Source organism: Hyperolius riggenbachi, chromosome 3 (assembly GCF_040937935.1).
Source record: "Hyperolius riggenbachi isolate aHypRig1 chromosome 3, aHypRig1.pri, whole genome shotgun sequence".
In the NCBI taxonomy this organism is placed as follows: Eukaryota; Metazoa; Chordata; class Amphibia; order Anura; family Hyperoliidae; genus Hyperolius; species Hyperolius riggenbachi.
This window is the reverse complement of record NC_090648.1, coordinates 468,960,306-468,979,314: the sequence shown is the minus strand read 5'-3', so window position 1 is coordinate 468,979,314 and position 19,009 is coordinate 468,960,306. Positions and strand designations below refer to the sequence as shown.

The 19,009-nt window shown below is 43.6% G+C and overlaps 1 protein-coding gene across 6 annotated transcripts in view; it reads left to right on the top strand.

Annotated features, from left to right (window-relative positions):
- The window catches only part of SOX5 (SRY-box transcription factor 5), a 369,889-nt gene that overhangs the window by 218,378 nt on the left and 132,502 nt on the right, over nt 1-19,009 (top strand). For all 6 annotated transcript variants that reach the window (XM_068277989.1, XM_068277987.1, XM_068277990.1 and 3 more), the window contains 2 exons: nt 9,025-9,197; nt 11,246-11,314. In XM_068277989.1, coding sequence (XP_068134090.1) covers nt 9,025-9,197; nt 11,246-11,314 — 242 coding nt within the window. The remainder of the gene's footprint in view (nt 1-9,024; nt 9,198-11,245; nt 11,315-19,009) is intronic.

The following is a 19,009-nucleotide window of genomic DNA, read 5'->3' as shown; positions in this document are numbered from 1 at the left end:
TTATGAGGGCAATGGAGAGATAAAAAGGTCAATAGTTGATATGTTTTAACTCTGGGACAATTAATAGGCTGCCATTGAGCAAAGACATTGAGGCTCTTTTCACAGTTGTGTTTTAGATTAATTCTGCAGGTCAACTCACTGTCTATACAATTCAATGGGGCTGTTCACAATACTGCGTTGTAACTGATGGTGTTATTCTAACTCGCTGCATGCAGGATTTGTATTACAGTCTAGGGCCAGTCTCCATTGCAGTACACTGTCATTATAATGCATGCATTATGCAACTGGTCACTCTAAACCTAGCCTCAATCTACTCAGTTTATTTTCACCTCGGGTTCACTTTAAGTAATTATAATAAGTAATTATTATTTTATCTGAAGCAGCTGGGGATTGGAAAACTGCTGTCAGGATGGAGAATGGAGGGCAGCAGCGGATAACCGGGCCAATAATCTTATCAGCCGTAGAGCATCCCTTTGAATATAAGCATATGGCTCTGGCAGGGTTAATATGCGATTTGCTGAGGATCATGTCACCGGTCCGGGGATAAATAGGATGTAGTTTGCAACACTGGAGAGGTCTGATAATGTATTTCGACATGGTTTGAGAATATAGGTAGTTCCCGGTTAACGAACAAGATATATACTGTAGGTTCGTTCTTAACCTGAATCTGTTCTTAAGTCGGAACACTGTGTAGTCTTTTTCCCTTGTACCTCCTCTGTGCCCCCCTCTGTGTCACCTCTGTCCACTGTACCTCCTCTGTGCCCCCCTCTGTGTCATCTCTGTCCACTGTACCTCCTCTGTGCCCCCCTCTGTGTCACCTCTGTCCACTGTACCTCCTCTGTGCCCCCCTCTTTGTCACCTCTGTCCACTGTATCTCCTCTGTGCCCCCCTCTGTGTCACCTCTGTCCACTGTACCTCCTCTGTGCCCCCCAGTGCCCCCCTCTGTGTCGCCTCTGACCCCCCCCCCTCACTTTGCCATCTCTGTACCCTTAACCTCCACTGTGCCTCCAGTGTCCCCCTTTGTGTCGCTTCTGATCCCCCCACTGTGCCATCTCTGTGCCCTTTACCTCCTCTCTCCTCTGTGCCTGCAGTGTCCCCCTCTGCCCTTGTACTTCCTCTGAGCCAATCTGTCACACACACACACGGACACACACGGACACACAGACACACACACAGACACACACACAGACACACACACAGACACACACACACACACACACGGACACACACGGACACACACACACGGACACACACCCACACAGACACACTGTGCCATCTCTGTCCACTGTGCCCCCAGTGTCCCCCTCTGCCTCTGTGCCACCTCTGACCTCCCTACCACACACACACACACTGTGCCATATCTGTCTTCTGTGTCACCTCTGTCCACTGTAGCTTAATTTAAAAGCCATTTTTTATTTTAATGTTATAAAATCGATTATATTACAAACCACAAGTCCAATTTGAATTTTTTTTTAACTTGTTCCCACAGAATCCATGCTGTTCGTATCGGCGCGTCGTTCGTAAGTCGGGGACTATCTGTCCTGCCCGTCCGTTCTGCAGAATGTGATGTCATGGGGTGTCTCCCCACCTCTGTGACATCACTTTCTCACCATACATTGTTAGACTTGACTTTTGAGGGAGCAAACATGGCCGCCGTCACGCTCTCTCTCTCTCTCCCTGCTTGACTCTCTCCCAAAGTGTGGAGCCAGGATTAATCATATATTTAATACAGACTAATTTCAGGATTCATTTTATACTTTTCAATATTTGTCTCCGGTTAATACAGCGAGAGCGCCGGGGCTGCGGTCTGAGTTACATTAATGCGTTTGACCCCCGCACGCCAAATGTGAGCATGGAAAAATACTGCCCCATAATTACAGGAGCCGGAGTCAATCGGTCAATGTATTCCAAGAAATATCAATTCAATGTTTATCACCGCGCTCCTCTGTTTCTTCATCTCGCCGGCCGTGTTTTTTCCATTTTAACACAATTACACACAATGGGCTGTAATTATTCTCAGAGGCTTTTAAGCAATAAACACCAGAATGCTGACCGCACCGCCGGGTAAAAGGCTGAACTGTCAGATGCGCGGCGCTAACGCATCGCCCACTTCCTTCAGCTGGAGGCGCAGTGTACGATGTGGAGTACCATTCTTCAGAAACTTGGACCCCAAATCGGAAATCAATAAACAGAGACCAGATCTGTCGGCTTGCTTGGAAAGATGTTTTAAGGTAGCCATACATCCAGCGATTTTGATTCAATCGGCAAAGCAATCGACTTTACTAAGGAATGAACTTCAGTATGGTTGATCGAAAATCGATCAACTAGTGGCCCACACACTACAGGCGATATCCTATGCGGCTCACCTTTACATTCGATCTGAACGATGTTGTGTCTCCATGCACTGAATACAAAAATCGATTGAGAATAGATCGAAGGACATGTGAACAGTAGCCGATTCCTGTGCGATCAACCGATATCTTGCATCCTGCTCGATCGACTAAGACTATCATACTGTTTGTGGCTTTGCTTGTATCCATTTCCCTGCATGCTGGAGAGCAGAGCTCAGGCTGCCCTACCCTGACCTCCAGGACATCAAGCCGCCAGCCATCAAAAAACGGTCCAAGGTAAACCTTTTTGTTTCAATATGCTGGGAATACACGGTTCGTTTTTGAGCCATTTAGATGGCTCGATAGATAATTTCCGACATGTCCGATCTCCTGCCCGATCGTTTCGCCGCTCGATTTCTCATAGAGGTGAATAGAAAAAGATAAGAAAAACAAGCGGAAGATTGCAGAATCAAGCGGCAAAAACGATTGAGCGCAGAATCAAGCGGCAGAAACGAACCGTGTATTTCCAGCATTCGTCCCACCTTAAGTGCCTGGCATCTCCATTGCTGTGATATGAACCATGAGAAGCAGCAATAAATGACAGAAACTCCGTACACACGCTAGATTAAAGTCATCTGAGGTAGCCGATAACGACCGCCCCCGCCAATAATCCGGCGTGTACAGTGGTCACGACCGCCGCTCCTGAAGTGATCCACCAGACCGATCACCTTGCTCAAATGACGGCCAACACCTGTGTGCACGTGCTTGCCCCTGTCCGCCGCGTGACGTCATGTCTGCCCTGCTACATCAGCCCTCCGCCTCCCCGCGTAGCAACAGAATGTGTCGTCAGCTGACTTCACATCTGTAAAGACCCAGCATTTCGTCCTAGGGATCGGGTCCCAATCTTCATTGGACAACATTAGTCACGGATGGGTAAAGGCCTTAACTCTTCCTCACTCTACAAGTAAAGTTTTATTTGTTGCTATCTCCACCTCTGCTGTAAACAATTACCCACTTCCTGTCTGGACAGGAAATTGCAAAAATGTATCTCAGACGGGGACAGTAATATCGTTAAAACACAGTTTTTTTTTCAGGTGGAGTCAGGCATTATTTTTGAGGGTTTATTTTGCAGCCAAATAAAATAAGTTTAAGCCACGCAGATAAAGCGAGCACTTAATGAGGCAACATACTGGCGTGCTTCTTCCTTTAGCGGTTAGCACTACTGGGTAACACTGTGGCTGTTGAAGACTGATCTTTTCACGGGCATCCAATGGAATTAAATGAGTTTTATTTGATCTCCATTGCCCGAAATAGTGGCATCAGTGTTCATTAGTAGGTCTTGTGGTCACTGCAGCGTCTGTCGGAATCTCAGCAATTCCACGATTAGATTGGATCTGTGTTTGTGCAGACATATTTGGATACTGAAACCGTTTAATAGCAAAAAATATCTCATTCCAAAGACATGCACTATTTATTTATTTATTTTTTCCAGACGATTACTTGGGAAATAAGGTCCTTATTGAGAGTGGGATTGAAGGGTTGAGAATCTTAGCACTTGGCTGTTTGTTCTACTACTGAAAGAAACCACTTTGATCCAAAGAGAATTTTAAAGGGAATAAATGCTAAAATGCAACAAAAATTGATTTGGGCTTTGGGCCTGCTGAAGATTTCTGGTTCAGTATTAAATCTATTTTTCTCTTAATGTTCTGATTCATTTTTTCCGTATTTGTTTATATGGCTTTTTGTTGTATTTACGAATATCATGCCTTCTTCCATTGTGTGCATCTGTGGTTCTCAAACCAGGTGAGGGCACCCATGATGAAAATTTATTTCAAGGCACCCCTTGGCAAAAATGACAAAATGCTGTTATGTTCCTTAGTCAGCACCCCCCCCCCCCCCCTCCAATTACCTACTGATGCTTGACAGTATCCCGCTCCTTTCATCAATTAGGCAGCCTTCCCCCAAGTAGCTAGTGATGCGTACTAGGCAGCACCCCCTACAAGTAGATAGTGCTGTTTATTAGGGTGCATCCCCCCCCCCCCCCCCCCAAGTAGTCAGTGAGTCCCATCTGACTTTTTTGGCCAATCTGAGCTTTTTGGAAGTTCTGGAGCTGCAGCTAGTTCATGTCAACTTACTAGAGCTGGAGGAACCTGTCCTGGTGTTATAGAAGGAGCATGTGCGGCTGCCAATGGGCTCCACCGGACATCTCGCTGCCTCCTCTGCATGGGGTTAGTGTGGTCAAAACATTAGAGCCCCTGGTCTGTTCCGTGTTGTGGTTCACTTGATGAATTTAGCTTTAGGCTCTGATTCAATTAACTTTCCTCCTGGGTTTTCTCACAGGAGCTGTTGTCTCTTCTTATCCACGAGGTGCATTTTAAGAATACAGCTAGTGAAAAAGAACTAAAAGGTAGTTAAGAAAAATAATATCCTTTTCTTTGCTTGTTGATGGTTGAATGGTATTTTATTGATGAGGTGCAAAAACACTCCTTGTGAGAAAACTCAGGATTAAAGCAAATTGAATCACAGACTAGAGGCAAAGAGCAACAGGACAAACAAGCAGTTCAGATTGTTGAAGAGGAAATAAATATGGCAGCCTCCATAGCCCTTTTACATACAGAATCACTTAAAATAACAGAACAAAGGCTACATGTGGATATTTATGAATGGTTCGGTTTATAGATGACCCCTAACCCCCCCCCCCCCCCTTGCATAGTGTGTGTAAACTGGGTGGAACAGCATTAATTTTCTATCCCCTTTTCCCCACCAAGCTTGTGAATTTGGTCATTGTATCTCCTCAAGGCTTTAAAGGCAGCAAAACAAAGTCTGCATTCAAAAAGTTGTTTTTAGAAGTGAGGAGCATGGTGAAAAAATAGTTTTATTTTTAGACCATTTCTGGGTTTATCTAGTTTTGCAGAAAACAGATTTTAGCCGTATTAGGTTGCTTGTTTCAGGCTGAAATCATCCTGAGCTTTGTTTTATTTTTCTGACAAATATTTCAAAAGCTGTGCCCATTTCATTGGATTAGTGGAAATTGACACCAGTTATTTGGTTAGTTTTGTTCAATTTCTTTTTTAAAATATGCAAATATAGTAGGTTGTATTCAAATGATTTGTGTTAAAAAAATCTATTTTAGAGATGTATATGAACCGATAACCCAGGGGCTGCCATGATACTAATTCTGCAAAGCATGCTAGGTTTCCTAATCGAAAAGCCCAGCATTTCCTGCATGCTTGGAGACATCCTGTTTATAGTTAAGTAATCCTGATAGGCCCCTGCCTGGTTTACATTACTTGTATAAAGGGGTAAAGCTGTGTTAGTAAATAGAACACCTTTTAATTGACAATCTGATTCTTGCCTGGAAATGGCCACCTGGTGGCTGGAAGAAGTAAATATTACTCATTCTTTTCATATTTAATATTTTCCTGATTTGTTTTCAATTTAAACCTAACAAGTAAAAAAAAACAAGTTAGAAGAGAGAATGTCACAGACGTATGCCATCAATATTTTACAGTTAAGTGGCTAATTTCCTGTAATGCTTAATTTTTTTTTATTTTGGTGTCAATTTTTATTTCATTTTTTTTACTAGGTTAAGTACTTAAAAAACGATTAATTAAAAAAATTAGACTAAATAAGAAAATGTTTATATTTTACATTTTCACTATCACATACAAACATATGTTTTTGTTTTTTTTTTCAAATCAAACATGATCAAAACACTGCATTTTCTAAAGAGAATGTATAGTTATTTTTTGTTTTTGTTTCATTTTTTAATTATATTTAGTAATCAGGAAATGCTTTCTTGCAGAAAATATTACTTTAAAATGTAAATTGTTGACTATTGAATATGTTTGATAATTGCTGAATGTGGTGATATTGAATTATTTTTGTAGATTTCATAGACGGAATTTTAACATTTGTAAAGACCTGACAATCCTGTTTTTCATAGTATGTTGGTGTTCATTATTCTGTCTTATTTATGCATGATATTGGTCATTACTGATATTAAAAGTTTTAAATAACACCATTATTAGATGAAAATAGTTCATCGCTACACCTACTGACGTGACTGTCAAACTTTATAGTGTAGTGAAGTTCTAGCTTTATTGCATGTGCTAAATAGTTGTTTACATCAAAAATAAAGAACTTTTCTGTCCACAAAACTTTTCTCAGTTAAGCCCTAAAATTTTTGGTAAGATCTCATATGCTTTTGATAAAAAAAACAAAAAACTTTACTAATAAACTAAATAAAAATAATATGCCAAAACGTACCGTATATAAATACCACTTATGTGTTATGGTGTGACAGTGAGTTTTCCCTGTGATTATGGACAAGGGGAGATCTGGTTGGGTCTCGAGAAAGGCCCGTTTACATCCATATCTTTCATGCGTCGTGTCCATGCAGGACGTGTTTTGGCAGAGAAATTGTGTTAATAAGAATCACCCGCTGTTGTCCGAGTGTTAAATTTCTTCTCTCTTGCTCTTCTGTTTTTGTAAAACGCGAGAAGGTTATTTTTTTCTTTGTTTTTTTATTCCCCCAACTCTGGGGAAAAAAGTGGATCTATTTATTTATTTTAAAGCCATTTTTCTCAGCCATAAATCTGAAATGCAAATTAATCAGCAAGGTCAGATTATTAACCCCTTCAGGGTATTTAACTTCCCCGCCCCCCAAGAAGAACAATGCATTCTTCCACCCCAAAAAGAACAATGCATTCTTCTTTAGAAATGTGATGATTGTCTGACAATTGTGCTTTTGTTTTGGAGTAGAGGCAGTCAATCTTGTCGTCGTTTTGGTATGGGGCCTTCTTTTAAGCGATAGAACTTAAGTGATACAATACACTTAAAAATATATTATAAAGGTTAGAGAAAATGAAAAAAATTAAGTAAATCTGAGAATATCATTGTTCACATTAAATTATTATTTACTATTTTATACATTGAGGCCGGCTTCCCACTACAGATTGGCGGGCCGGAGGCTGCACCGCCAAACACAGGCCTTAGTTAGTACACTTTAAACCCGTCTGGCATCCGGTCAAACAGGAAGTGATGCGATGCTCACTTCCTGTTGGGCAATCGATGACATACACGGAAGTGTATTGCTAAAATACGCTTCCGCACATGCATGACATGAAAAACTTCAGCGGGTTTATTAAATACACTTGCGTTACCATAGACTTGCATGACTTTCGATCCGACGCCGCGCGGTAACGTAGGTATGTCCGAGCGTTAGGGCACTTCTGGCACAACGTACCACAACATGTGAGTGTGAACTACCCCATAGACTTGAATTAGGCTGCGGTGGGGTGCATTGAATTTACCGCACCGCCTCAGTGTGAAAGGGCACTGAAGAGGACCAGAACTCTTGCACAGGACAGAAGGAGAACATAGAGAAATGCACCCTGTATTTATTTAGAGAATTTAGCCTGTCTAATTCCCCCTCATCTGTGACTAATTGCCACTGTAATTTGATCTCTCGGCTGTGTCAGCTCAGGAATCTTCTCTGCCACAGCAGAGCAGCTCATTTGTAAACACAGAATGTTATCAATATGTCTGCTTCCATGAAAGCAGAAAGAAGAGACACTGCAGATGTATTGCAGGATTTTTAGCAGCTGTAACAAAGAAGTGTTTCTCTTCAAAGGTTATTATGCTGTTATAATGTTGTTACGCTGTTGTGTATCTTTTAGAGCAGTGAGGAAGTTCTGAGTTCAGGTCAAGTTTTTTTTTTTTTTTTTTTTTGTGGCATACTGACCCCTAGTGGGAAGACTTTGTGAAAAATTGAAGATTTGTGTGGCCATAGTTACATGATTTCTGTTGCTTTGATTTCTAAACTTCATTTGGCAAACCTGTGGATGTAAAGTAACTGTCTTCTCTGGGAGCTAGAGAGATAATTCACTCCGGTGGTTTCTTCTCCTTTGGGGACTCCAGAGGTGGAGTCTCTGCTTTCCTGGGCTCCAGTCTCTACGTATATTCTACCTTTATTACCAGGGGCTTTTCTCCCCTGGTAATTTCTCCAATCTCTCAGGAATTCCACTGGTAGCATCTCTACTCCTCTCAATTCCCAGCTTCGCACTCTTGCGGAATCAATATGAGCTGCTCCACCCACAGATATTTTTATCTGTCTTGTAATGCTACAGGTGGATGGGGGGCAGCATCAGGCCACATTCACAGTGGTGCATTTGCATTGTGTTCCCTGTATAACCAAACAGTCGTACCACACGTTATGACCGCATAAATATAAAGTATAGTGAAGCATGCAGTCAATGTAAAGTATGCTGCACTGTACTTGCTAACGCACGTGTTTTGCATGCAGTGCATTACCATACCACACGCCGTTGTACTGCAATGCATCCGCCTCACTGTGAATGTCACTGTAGGCGGGGCATTGCAGTGCCACAAGCCGTTATGCTGCACCGCAATGCACCACTGGGAATGAGGCCTGTGCTGAGTCTTGTTTTCAAGCTGGGTCAAGTATGAAGTTCTGAAGGTCTCACTGGTGGTTACCCGATGGGGGACTCCACCCACCAGACACCTGTATGAATGATAGAACAATTATACTTTTTATAAGAACTACAGCAGAAGATGCCTTTTGATAGGTCTTAGCGTAAACAGATGTGCAGGTCTGTCAAATGGACATGTAAGGGTCCGGTGATTTTTGTATGTGGACATCCCCTTTAGCCCTCCTCTCTCTCTTCCGCAGGGACCCCGGAGAGTCTAGCAGAGAAGGAGCGGCAGTTGATGACGATGATTAATCAGCTGACCAGCCTGCGGGAACAGTTGCTGGCGGCCCACGATGAGCAGAAGAAACTGGCCGCCTCCCAAATGGAGAAGCAGCGCCAACAGATGGAACTGGCCAAACAGCAGCAAGAACAGGTAAGACGTGCCCATTGACTGATTGCCTCTGTCTAACTGCCTTAACCCTTTCCAATCCTATGTCAGACTGTGGCCGATATTGGCATTATCCTCCATGGACTAATGTTGGACATAGATCAATGTTGGACATAGATGGCGCTGTTGCCGGATTAAAATCTATCACAGCGTCACCTTATGTGGATCAAAGTAACGGACAAAGTCCAACACTTTGATCCTCTCAAGCAGAGCCAGATTTAGGCCAAGGCCACCTAGGGCACCTCAGGAGGAAGGGCCCCAAAGCAGCAAGCTAAACTGGTGCAGCATTTGCAAGCTTGCAAATTCTGCCGGCGAGCACCTGACCGCCATACTCTGCTGTAGCTGCCTGTGCAGCAGCCACCTTGCTCTCTGTGCACATTTGCATTGTGGCCGGCGGCTATGGACTTGAGCAGCTTTGGAGACGGAAAGGAAGAGGAAGTTTCTGCACTGGAGAAATGAGTGACACTGATGGCTGCTGCAGTGTGAAGGCGAGCTGTCTACCTATACTGAAAGTGAAGGGTGGGAAAAGGAGGGATTAAGGGAGTCATCTGGCTACCTATACTGGAGGGAAAGGGGGAGGAGTCATCTGGCTACCTATACTGGGGGGGAGGTCATCAGGGAGTCATCTGGCTACTTATACTGGGGGGGGGAGGTCATCAGGCTATCTATGCTAGAGGGAAAGGGTGAGGGGGTCTTCTCGCTACCTATACTGAAGGGGGGCGGCTGGTGACAATGGCCTTGGGTGGTAAAGAGTACAAATCTGGCCCTGCTCTCAAGCACGAGGCAGCGACACATGATAACAGAATTATGCTGGTGCACGTGCGAGGAGGCGGAGCTACAGTGCACACGCTGACCCTGCCATTGATGCCCAGTCACCTCCTTACTCCACCCTCCGGAACCCTTCCAAATTTTCAACTTCTAGATAGATGGCTATAATTGTACGTCACAGGAATTACCACCGCCACATGAAATGATCTACTTCCACAGTAGTTCAACTACAGTGTGCTTCTCAGATACCCTAATGAAGCAGCTAGGTGCCCCAGATACCATAACTAAGCTGCCATGTGTCCCCCAGATACCATAACTAAGCTGCCATGTGTCCCCCAGATACCAGAATTAGGTTACAATGTGCCCCCAAATACCAGCATTAAGCAGCTGGGTGCCCTTACACGGTAAATTAAGTTGCTATATGCCCCTAGTTAGCAGGTTTAGGTAGCCATGTACCACCAGATATTGTGTGCTGCAAGATAACAGAATAAGGTAGCTATGTGTCCCCAGGTATAAAGCCCTCATACTCACCTGGCGATTCTTGCTAGGGTTGATACTTTATCATAGAAATCCTGAGAAGTATTTTTCACTATAGTGATTTGATTCGCAAATCGTAAACGCTTTCTGGAATGCAATGCAGATGAAAAATCGCCCATAACAAAATTAATGGAAAATTGCAATCGCTGGCGTTTTTGATTTGTAATTGCGATTGCTAGTGCTGGCTTAGGCTGCCATAAACCTCTCAGATACCAGAATTAAAGAGGAGCTCCAGTGAAAATAATGTAATAAAAAAAGTGCTTCATTTTTACAATAATTATGTATCAATGATTTAGTCAGTGTTTGCCCATTGTAAAATCTTTCCTCTCCCTGATTTACATTCTGACATTTATCACACGGTGACATTCTTACTGCTTGCAGGTGATGTCAGGGGAAGGAGACACTGCTTGCTTTTTTGGCGATTGGAAACAGTGGAAAATGGCAATTTCCCACAATGCAATGAGGTTCACAGACAGGAAACTGCCAGGACCATGGTCCTCACAGTTTCCTGTGGGAGGGGTTTCACCTCAATATCAGCCATACAGTGTCCCCTGATGATCCGTTTCTGAAAAGGAAAAGATTTCTCATGTAAAAGGGCGTATCAGCTACTGATTAGGATAAAGTTCAATTCTTGGTCAATTCTTATTGTGTGCCACCCCAATATTATTGTGTGCACAAAATGAAGCTGCTGTACTGGGCACTAACACTTGATGTGACTCTCTCCTCAGATTGCCAGACAACAGCAACAACTACTGCAACAACAGCATAAAATCAACCTGCTGCAGCAACAAATCCAGGTCAGTCCCTTTTCTCTTCGACTGCTTGCGCTGCTATTGATTCAGTTTTATGTTCGATCAGTCATGGATCAGCTGCTGTCTATGGAAAACTACAATCTCCAGCATAGTATGCCACAGCTGTGAATACTTACAGGGACTCGTAGTCCTGGCCAAGCTTTTCTAGGTCAGTGGTTTATTGGGCCATACTGCATTAAAGAACACCTGAACTGAAAGGGAGATGGAGGCTGCCATATTGATTTAGTTTAAAACAATGCTAGTTGCCCGGCTTTCCTGCTGGTCCTCTGCTTCTAATAGTTTTAGCCATAGGCCCTGAACAGGCATGCAGATCAGATGTGACCTACTGAAGTCCGACTGGATTATCTGCATGCTTGTTTCAGGTGTGTGATTCAGACATTACTGCAGCCTAAAAGATCAGCAGGACTGCCAGTCAACTGGTATTGTTTAAAAGGAAATCAATATGGCAGCCTTCATATCCCTCTTGCTTCAGGAGCCCTTTAATGCCCAACTCTGACCAAAGCTTGTTAGTTTGCAGTGGGCAGAGTTGTGGGTAAGGTAGTAACCACTATTAGGGCCGATCTCTTTGGCTGATGTAGTGTCTTATTCGCACAATAAAAAAAAAATACCTAAGAATCCTCCATAAGGAGATGGACCTGTCCAAAACCAGATTTATTTTTTTTTACTACCTATTGCAAGTGACAGTTACACAGAAAAAAAGTAATTTATAGTGCCTTCTGCTCTATGAGAAAACTATATTTTATATGTATTTTAAATGTTAAAAAATAGTTTGCGATTGTTGTGCCTTAAATGTATTTTAAATGTTAAAAAATAGTTTGCGATTGTTTTGCCTTAAAGAGAACCTGAGGCGGATTTCTGAGAATAAAATCCCCATACAGAGGCTGGGTCTGTCTATAGAGCCCAGCCTCTGTTGCTATATAGATCGCCCCTAATTGCCCCCCTGCGCTCTGTAATCCCCCCCATAAAACACAGCCGCGCTGCTGACACGCAGCTTGTCAGAACGCGCTATGTTTACCTCTCCTCTGTCAGTCTCGCCGCTCCCCGCCTCCTGCTTCGCTCCGGTCCCCGCCCACGTCCCTTCCCTCGCCGCTGATTGGAGGGAAGGGACGCGGGCGGGACCGGAGCGATGCAGGAGGCCGGGGGGCAGCCGAGACTGACAGAGGAGAGGTAAACGTAACGCGCTCTGACATGCTGCGTGTCAGCAGCGCGGCTGTGTTTTATGGGGGGATTACAGAGCGCGGGGGGGGGGCTTAGGGGCGATCTGTATAGCAACAGAGGCTGGACCCAGCCTCTGTAGGGGGATTTTATTCTCAGAACCCCGCCTCGGGTTCTCTTTAAAGGACATCCGAGGTGGCAGCAAAATATTATGCTTTACTTATCTGGGCCTTCTTCCAGCCCCTAGAAGTCTGTGTGGTCCCTCAATGCAGTTCCACTTTTCTCCAGTGCACAGCTTACTCCTCCGTAATGATCGCTTACATAGGTCGGCAGCTTCTGCGCACATGTGGGTGCGTGCCTCGCACGATCGCACTCCCGCGGCTGGAGCGTGAAGGGTCAGCGATCATTACGAAGGTACAAGCCATACTCTGGAGGAGAGTGGAACTGCACTGAGGGTCCACACAGTCTTCTAAGGGCTGGATGGAGCCCCAGTTAAGTAAAGCATAATATGGTGCTGCCACCTCAGATGTCCTGTAACCCTTTAGCAGCCAATTTATTTAGAGGCTTGCAAGTGCTCCAGGCCAATTTATTTTAGCATATTTTTTTAATTTTGTATTTGTTACATTTCCTTGCTAATAATTAGTACTGCTGTAATGTGTATTTATGGCCCCTTGTCACTAGTGGGCAGTGTGAGACAATAACAAAGGACTTCTGCTTTCAGTTTCTATATGTTCTGGTAGCAGAGAGACATCAAAGCAGTCCAAGAATTTACAGCACAACCAGTTCTGCCTACTGCAGTCAAAAGCAGTGCACTGATCTCAAACGAGATAATTCCTTTGAAGCTGCTAATGGGTTAAGCTTGGCGGCACCCATTCTCATGTGCTTTATTGACACTAATGCAAGATTATTTTGGTTAAGGGCCCATTCACACTGGGAATCGATAGCGTTTTCCGACAGGGTTTTTTTTTTTTTTTTTTTTTTTTTGAGCAATAAACGCATGTTTTTTTTTATTGGACATGATTTGCTTTATTTTACATTTCTATGGCCTCAATTCACTAAGCTTATCTCCTGTCTTTAATAACTCTTCTAGAGTTGTTACCATGGTGATAAGGCATGTAGTATTCAGGTAACATTTTACCTCAGGTAAGCCTAAAGTTAACTCTTCTGCCTTTAAGTTAACTCTCCAATCCTTAAAATAACTACAGAGTTAAAGACAGGCGTGTGAAAATAACTACAGAGGAGGTAAATTAACTACAGAGAGGGTAAATTAACTACAGAGGAGGTAAAATAACTACAGAGGAGGTAACTTAAGGAATGAAGAGATAAGATTACTCTCTCACTGTGTGGAGGTATGATCTTAGTGAATTGAGGGCTATCTCTCTAAAATCGCGAAAAAAATCACTGCCATATACTTTTATTTACACTAGCGCTTTTAAAGGGAACCAGAGACGAAGCACCCTCATGTATTTTACCATATATATCAGTGGGAACATTAGAGAAAACACCTACCTTGCTTTCTGTTTCATTCTGCACTGCACAGCTTGCTTGTTACCAGCCCTGATAAAATACCCAACTGAGCATTCAGTCTGGCTTTGCTCAGGAATTTTTATAGCTCAGTCTGTGTTCTCTCATGTCTTTTCAAGCCCTAGCCTGCCCCCTGCGGGCTCTGCTCAGGAATCATTATAGCTGAGTCATTGTAGCAAAGCCAGACTGAATGCTCAGTCGGGGATTTTATCAGGGCTGATAAGAAGCATGCTGAACAGTGAAGAATGAAACCGAAAGCAGGGTAGGTGTTTTCTCTGTTCCCACTGATCTATATGGTAAAATACATGAGGGTGCTTTGTCTCTGGTTCACTTTAAAAGCCCTAGTGATCATCGACGATCAGCCGCTAATAAAGGGCTGCTAATGGCCCAGTGTGAATGGGCCTTTAAGGTATGCTTTGCAGTTTTCCGAGGATGATTAGGACTGATTGCCCAGTTTACCTTTTTATATAAGAAAGGAGAAAATTGCTATTTTGATACGTTGGCGTGATGAGCCGTAAGTCTTCAGGCGACGGAGGACGGTCGTCTGCAGCATCGCTCACATCTTGTTTTGCTGGAGGCAGTTCAACCTGTTTTCTGTTCTCCTCTTGAACAGTCAAATCAGTCTGTGGGGTTTATTGAGTCTTTTCCTCATCGCTCATCATAAAAGCGTCCGGGTGCCTCGCAGGCACAACCACCACGATATCTAGCCACGGAGATGGCGATTGCGTTAGAGGTGTTTTTATTTTGTTTCGGCTGGTAATTGGGTCACGCTGTCCATCACAGGCGGAGGGGAGGAGGGTGGGGCGGGTGAAAGGATCCTGTTCCAGTGGTTTCTATTTTTCCTCCAGAATTTCGGGATAAAGTGAGAAGTGCGCAGACGGGAACAGAGCTGGGCCTTGTTACGGCGGTCCCTCACCTTGGCAGACCCCATCTATCAGTCCACGTCTCAGACAAACCCCCAGATTCAAATAAACAGGCTGAAATTTATGGTGCCGGAAGTGGTGTAATTCAGCTCATGGAACATTGGTGGTGAATGATTATGTTCTGCGTGGAGCGACGTGCCGACTGCGGACAATGGGGGCTCTGTGCAAAGTCCTCGTTCCCCTCATTAGGTTTTTTCCCCCCTCCTTTTTTCAGTGTTTTTGTCGTGCAATACCAGCTAAAATAGCAGGATTGTTTTACCAACTTTGTTTCAGTGTGTGTGTTTTTTGTTTTTTAAGCTTTTAGGTGTTTATGGGAATTTGAGTTGGGGATACTTTGATGGCACAGGAATTTTCGTCAAGAATTGTTTTTTAGGGTAAATGAAATGACGTTTTGTCTCGTCTCATGTTCAAAAGTATTACAGTTAGTCCCTAGTTAATGAACGAGATAGGGACTGTAAATTTGTTCTTAACCTGACTCTGTTCTTAAGTCGGAACACTGTGCCATCTCTGTCCCCAGTGCTCAGCGATGTCGCCCAAGGGGAGCAGGTACTACAGTAGAATCTCGTTTTAGTAAACTCTGATGTAGTAAACCTCTGAATATAGCAAAACCATTCCTCAGGTCCCAGCAAATGTGACTATCTGCTACAACCAGTAATTACTATATAGTAGCCAATCGTAATCACCGATTGAGTGCCCGGTTGTTAATAATTAAAGTGGCACACAATTGACTTGATCCGTGTGCACGAGCCATAATCTGCAATCTAACTGAAATACAGTAATATCTCGTTATAGTAAACTCTGATATAGTAAACCCATTCCTCAGGTCCCAGCAAATGTGTCTGTATAAATATACAATGTATGGCCATTTCTGATATAGTAAACTACTTTTCCTGTTCCCTCGGAGTTTGCTATAAAGGTATTCTGCTGTATTTGCGTGACAAGTACTTATAACACTGTAGTTTCACTTTTCAGTATCCTCCTGTTTTCTGTATTGGGTGGAGTGTCCCTTTAAACTAACACACTGCTGAGGTGTTCATGATGTTCCGGAGGGCTATGCATAGTGAGAGATGCCCTCCCATGTTGTATGAGAGGATCCCGGGGTTGGTAGACAAGTCCCCTCACGGTGGCCACGCCCCGACGCTGGTAAGCGAAGAGTGGCTCGGTCCCAGATGACAGTGTGTCAGTAGCAGCTGTTTTCCTGCGTCTTGTATACAGAGGGACGGCCTCCCCCCTTCCCCTCCCGTCCTCATCCCAGCCGCTTTCCCATGACTCTGCAACCTTTTCCCAAACAACTGAGAAGGCCGTCAGAGGCATCGGAACAATTGTTTCTCACAGGGCTGCAGCTGATGTGCTATCAGTTATCAGTGCGGCCACACCCACCAGGCCTGGGAACCGCCGATCCAACTACAAAAGGCTCTGGGCTGGGAGAGCGGAAATCGTTCCCAGTGGGCTTAACCCCTTCTGCGCCACCCCAGGATGAGGCCCACTGTGTCCCCCCGATGGAGGACCCCGCCACATCTTGAAAGCATTTACCATCTTAATAATGACAATCTGAAGAGCACTTTAATAATGCCGGTCGTTTGTCACATAGCAGGAAGCGCGAAGCGGCTGTTTATTGCCTGACATCCAAGCACCACATCTCCCCAGCTTCAAAAAGGCCACTTTTTTTTTATTGTAAATGTGTCAAGTTTACAATGGGACTTAGATCTTTCTGCAGCTCGAAGAAGTGGCCACAATTATAAGATATTTAGAAGGCCTTAGAACCTTACTGGCAGCACAGTGGCTTAGCGGATAGCACTCTCCCCTTGCAGCGCTGGGTCCCTGGTTCCAATCAAAACCAGGTCAACGTCTGCAAGGAGTTTGTATGTTCTCCCCCTGTCTTTGTGGGTTTCCTCTGGGCAATCCGGTTTCCTCCCTCATCCCAAAAACATACAGATAAGTTAATTGGCTTCCTCCTAAATTGGCCTCCAGACCATGATACATACAAAGCCCTATGACTATGATTGAGGTTAGATTGTGAGCCCCTCCGAGGGCCAGTTAGTGACAAGACAATATACTCTGTACAGCGCTGCGGAAGATGTCGGCGCTATACAAATACTAAATAATAATAATAATCTATTTTGGGTTGTTACTGCTGTGTGTGTCCCTACTAAACGTTTTTCCTCACTTCCTGTTTTTGTTACCCCTGTGAGCCTCCATAGCTGTAATACAACCCCTAGGAACAAGAAATAAGGGCCACTAATAAAAACTTGATGCTGTTCCATGTTTTCTTCACTCAACTGTACTAAAAAAAAATGTTCTGTAAGAGAGACTTATATGGCAAAGAACTGAAACACTTTCTTTCCCTGAGCCATCCAACTCCTGAATAGAAGTCCTGTTACCAACCAAACCCTCCAGCCTCACTCACTCATACTTCTACCCAGGGCTGTAAAATCGGAGTCAAGGAGTCGGACCAATTTTTGGGTACCTGGAGTTAGAGTCTGATCATTTTTGTACCCACTCCATAACCCTGCATGGGCTGTGAAGTCAGAGCAATTTTGTGTACTTGGAGTCGGGGTCGGTGGTTTAAAAAATTGAGGAATCGGATGATTTTTGTTCCCACTCCACAGCCCTGCATCTACCACTTCTACCGCTCATGTATTGCTGTACTATCGTCTACCTAATTGTCTTTTTATGTCCTGGTAAACTGCTAACTGTACTACTGTGAGCCTGTCTGCACCAAATGCAATTCCCGGTGCCACTCCTATCGTACTTGGCGAATAAAGCTGATTCTGGAAAAAGAAAAACACGTTTCCCAAGTTGGAAATATAAGACCGCAATAAAAGCCCAGAGAGAATCTAAACCTTTTCCAAAGCTGAAAAATAAAGTCTATGGATTTTAGCTGGAAATATTCAAATAGTTGCTATAAAGTTTTGAATACATCCTTTTCATAATGTAAAGATAAACTAAACTTTTCTCAAAAACATATATTTTATGCCAGTCATTTTGTAATTTAATTTTATTAAAAATTACCGTCTCTTTTCAATCTATAGCCACCCATGATTTTTCAGACAATATTTTCTTGTAGCCAAGACAACCGCACACAGTTTTGGTGAAAGTTACACCCAAATCTCCTTTGCAGTAACTGTGTTGTCCACATAGCCGACACTGCTGGTTACTACTGTCTGTTCAGATGCTCAATCAGCTCATTTGCCTTAGAAAAGGAGATTTTTTTTTTTGATCACACAACTATAGATTTAAATAAACTAGGATTCCTGTGTCATTTTTGTGTCATTGTTTGTCATGTGTTTATCACACACACACACACACACACACACACACACACACACACACACACACACACACACACACACACACACACACACACACACACACACACACACACACACACACACACACACACACACACACACACACACACACACACACACACACACACACACACACACACACACACACACACACACACACACACACACACACACACACACACTTATTGTACAGTGCTGCGTAATAGGTTGGCACTTAACAGATAAAGGATAAGAATAATAACTATGATTAATCCTGTAACTGGGCTTCGAAGAACTCTCCCAATGAATGCAGTGATTATGTTCCTGTGCAAGGCATGGTGATGTCAGGAATTTGATATCTTGGCAGTATTCTTCCGCTCCTGTGTTTGATTGACGCATTGTTATGCTGGCCACATATGGGGAGATTTTAAAACAATCTAATGATGTTCTTTTTCTGGGACTGAAAAATCGATCCTGCAAACATTTTTTACAACAGCTCATCCTTCGTTAGATCCCGTCTGATAGAAATATCCAATGTGATGAATACTTTTGCGGGGGCTTTCTCCCACGTTTCCAAAAAACAGATTGCTAGTCTAATTGGCTTTTGGCTTCCTCACAAATTAGTCTTAAGGTGCCCTCTAATTATCCAGTTTTACCTTCCAACCCACCTTCCCATCGATCAGATTTGATCAGATTGTATTCTGCTGATGGTGCCAATTGACAACAAATGAATGGATCATCGATCGGATTATCGTTTCAATTTTTGGAACTATTTTCTCTGAAATGAT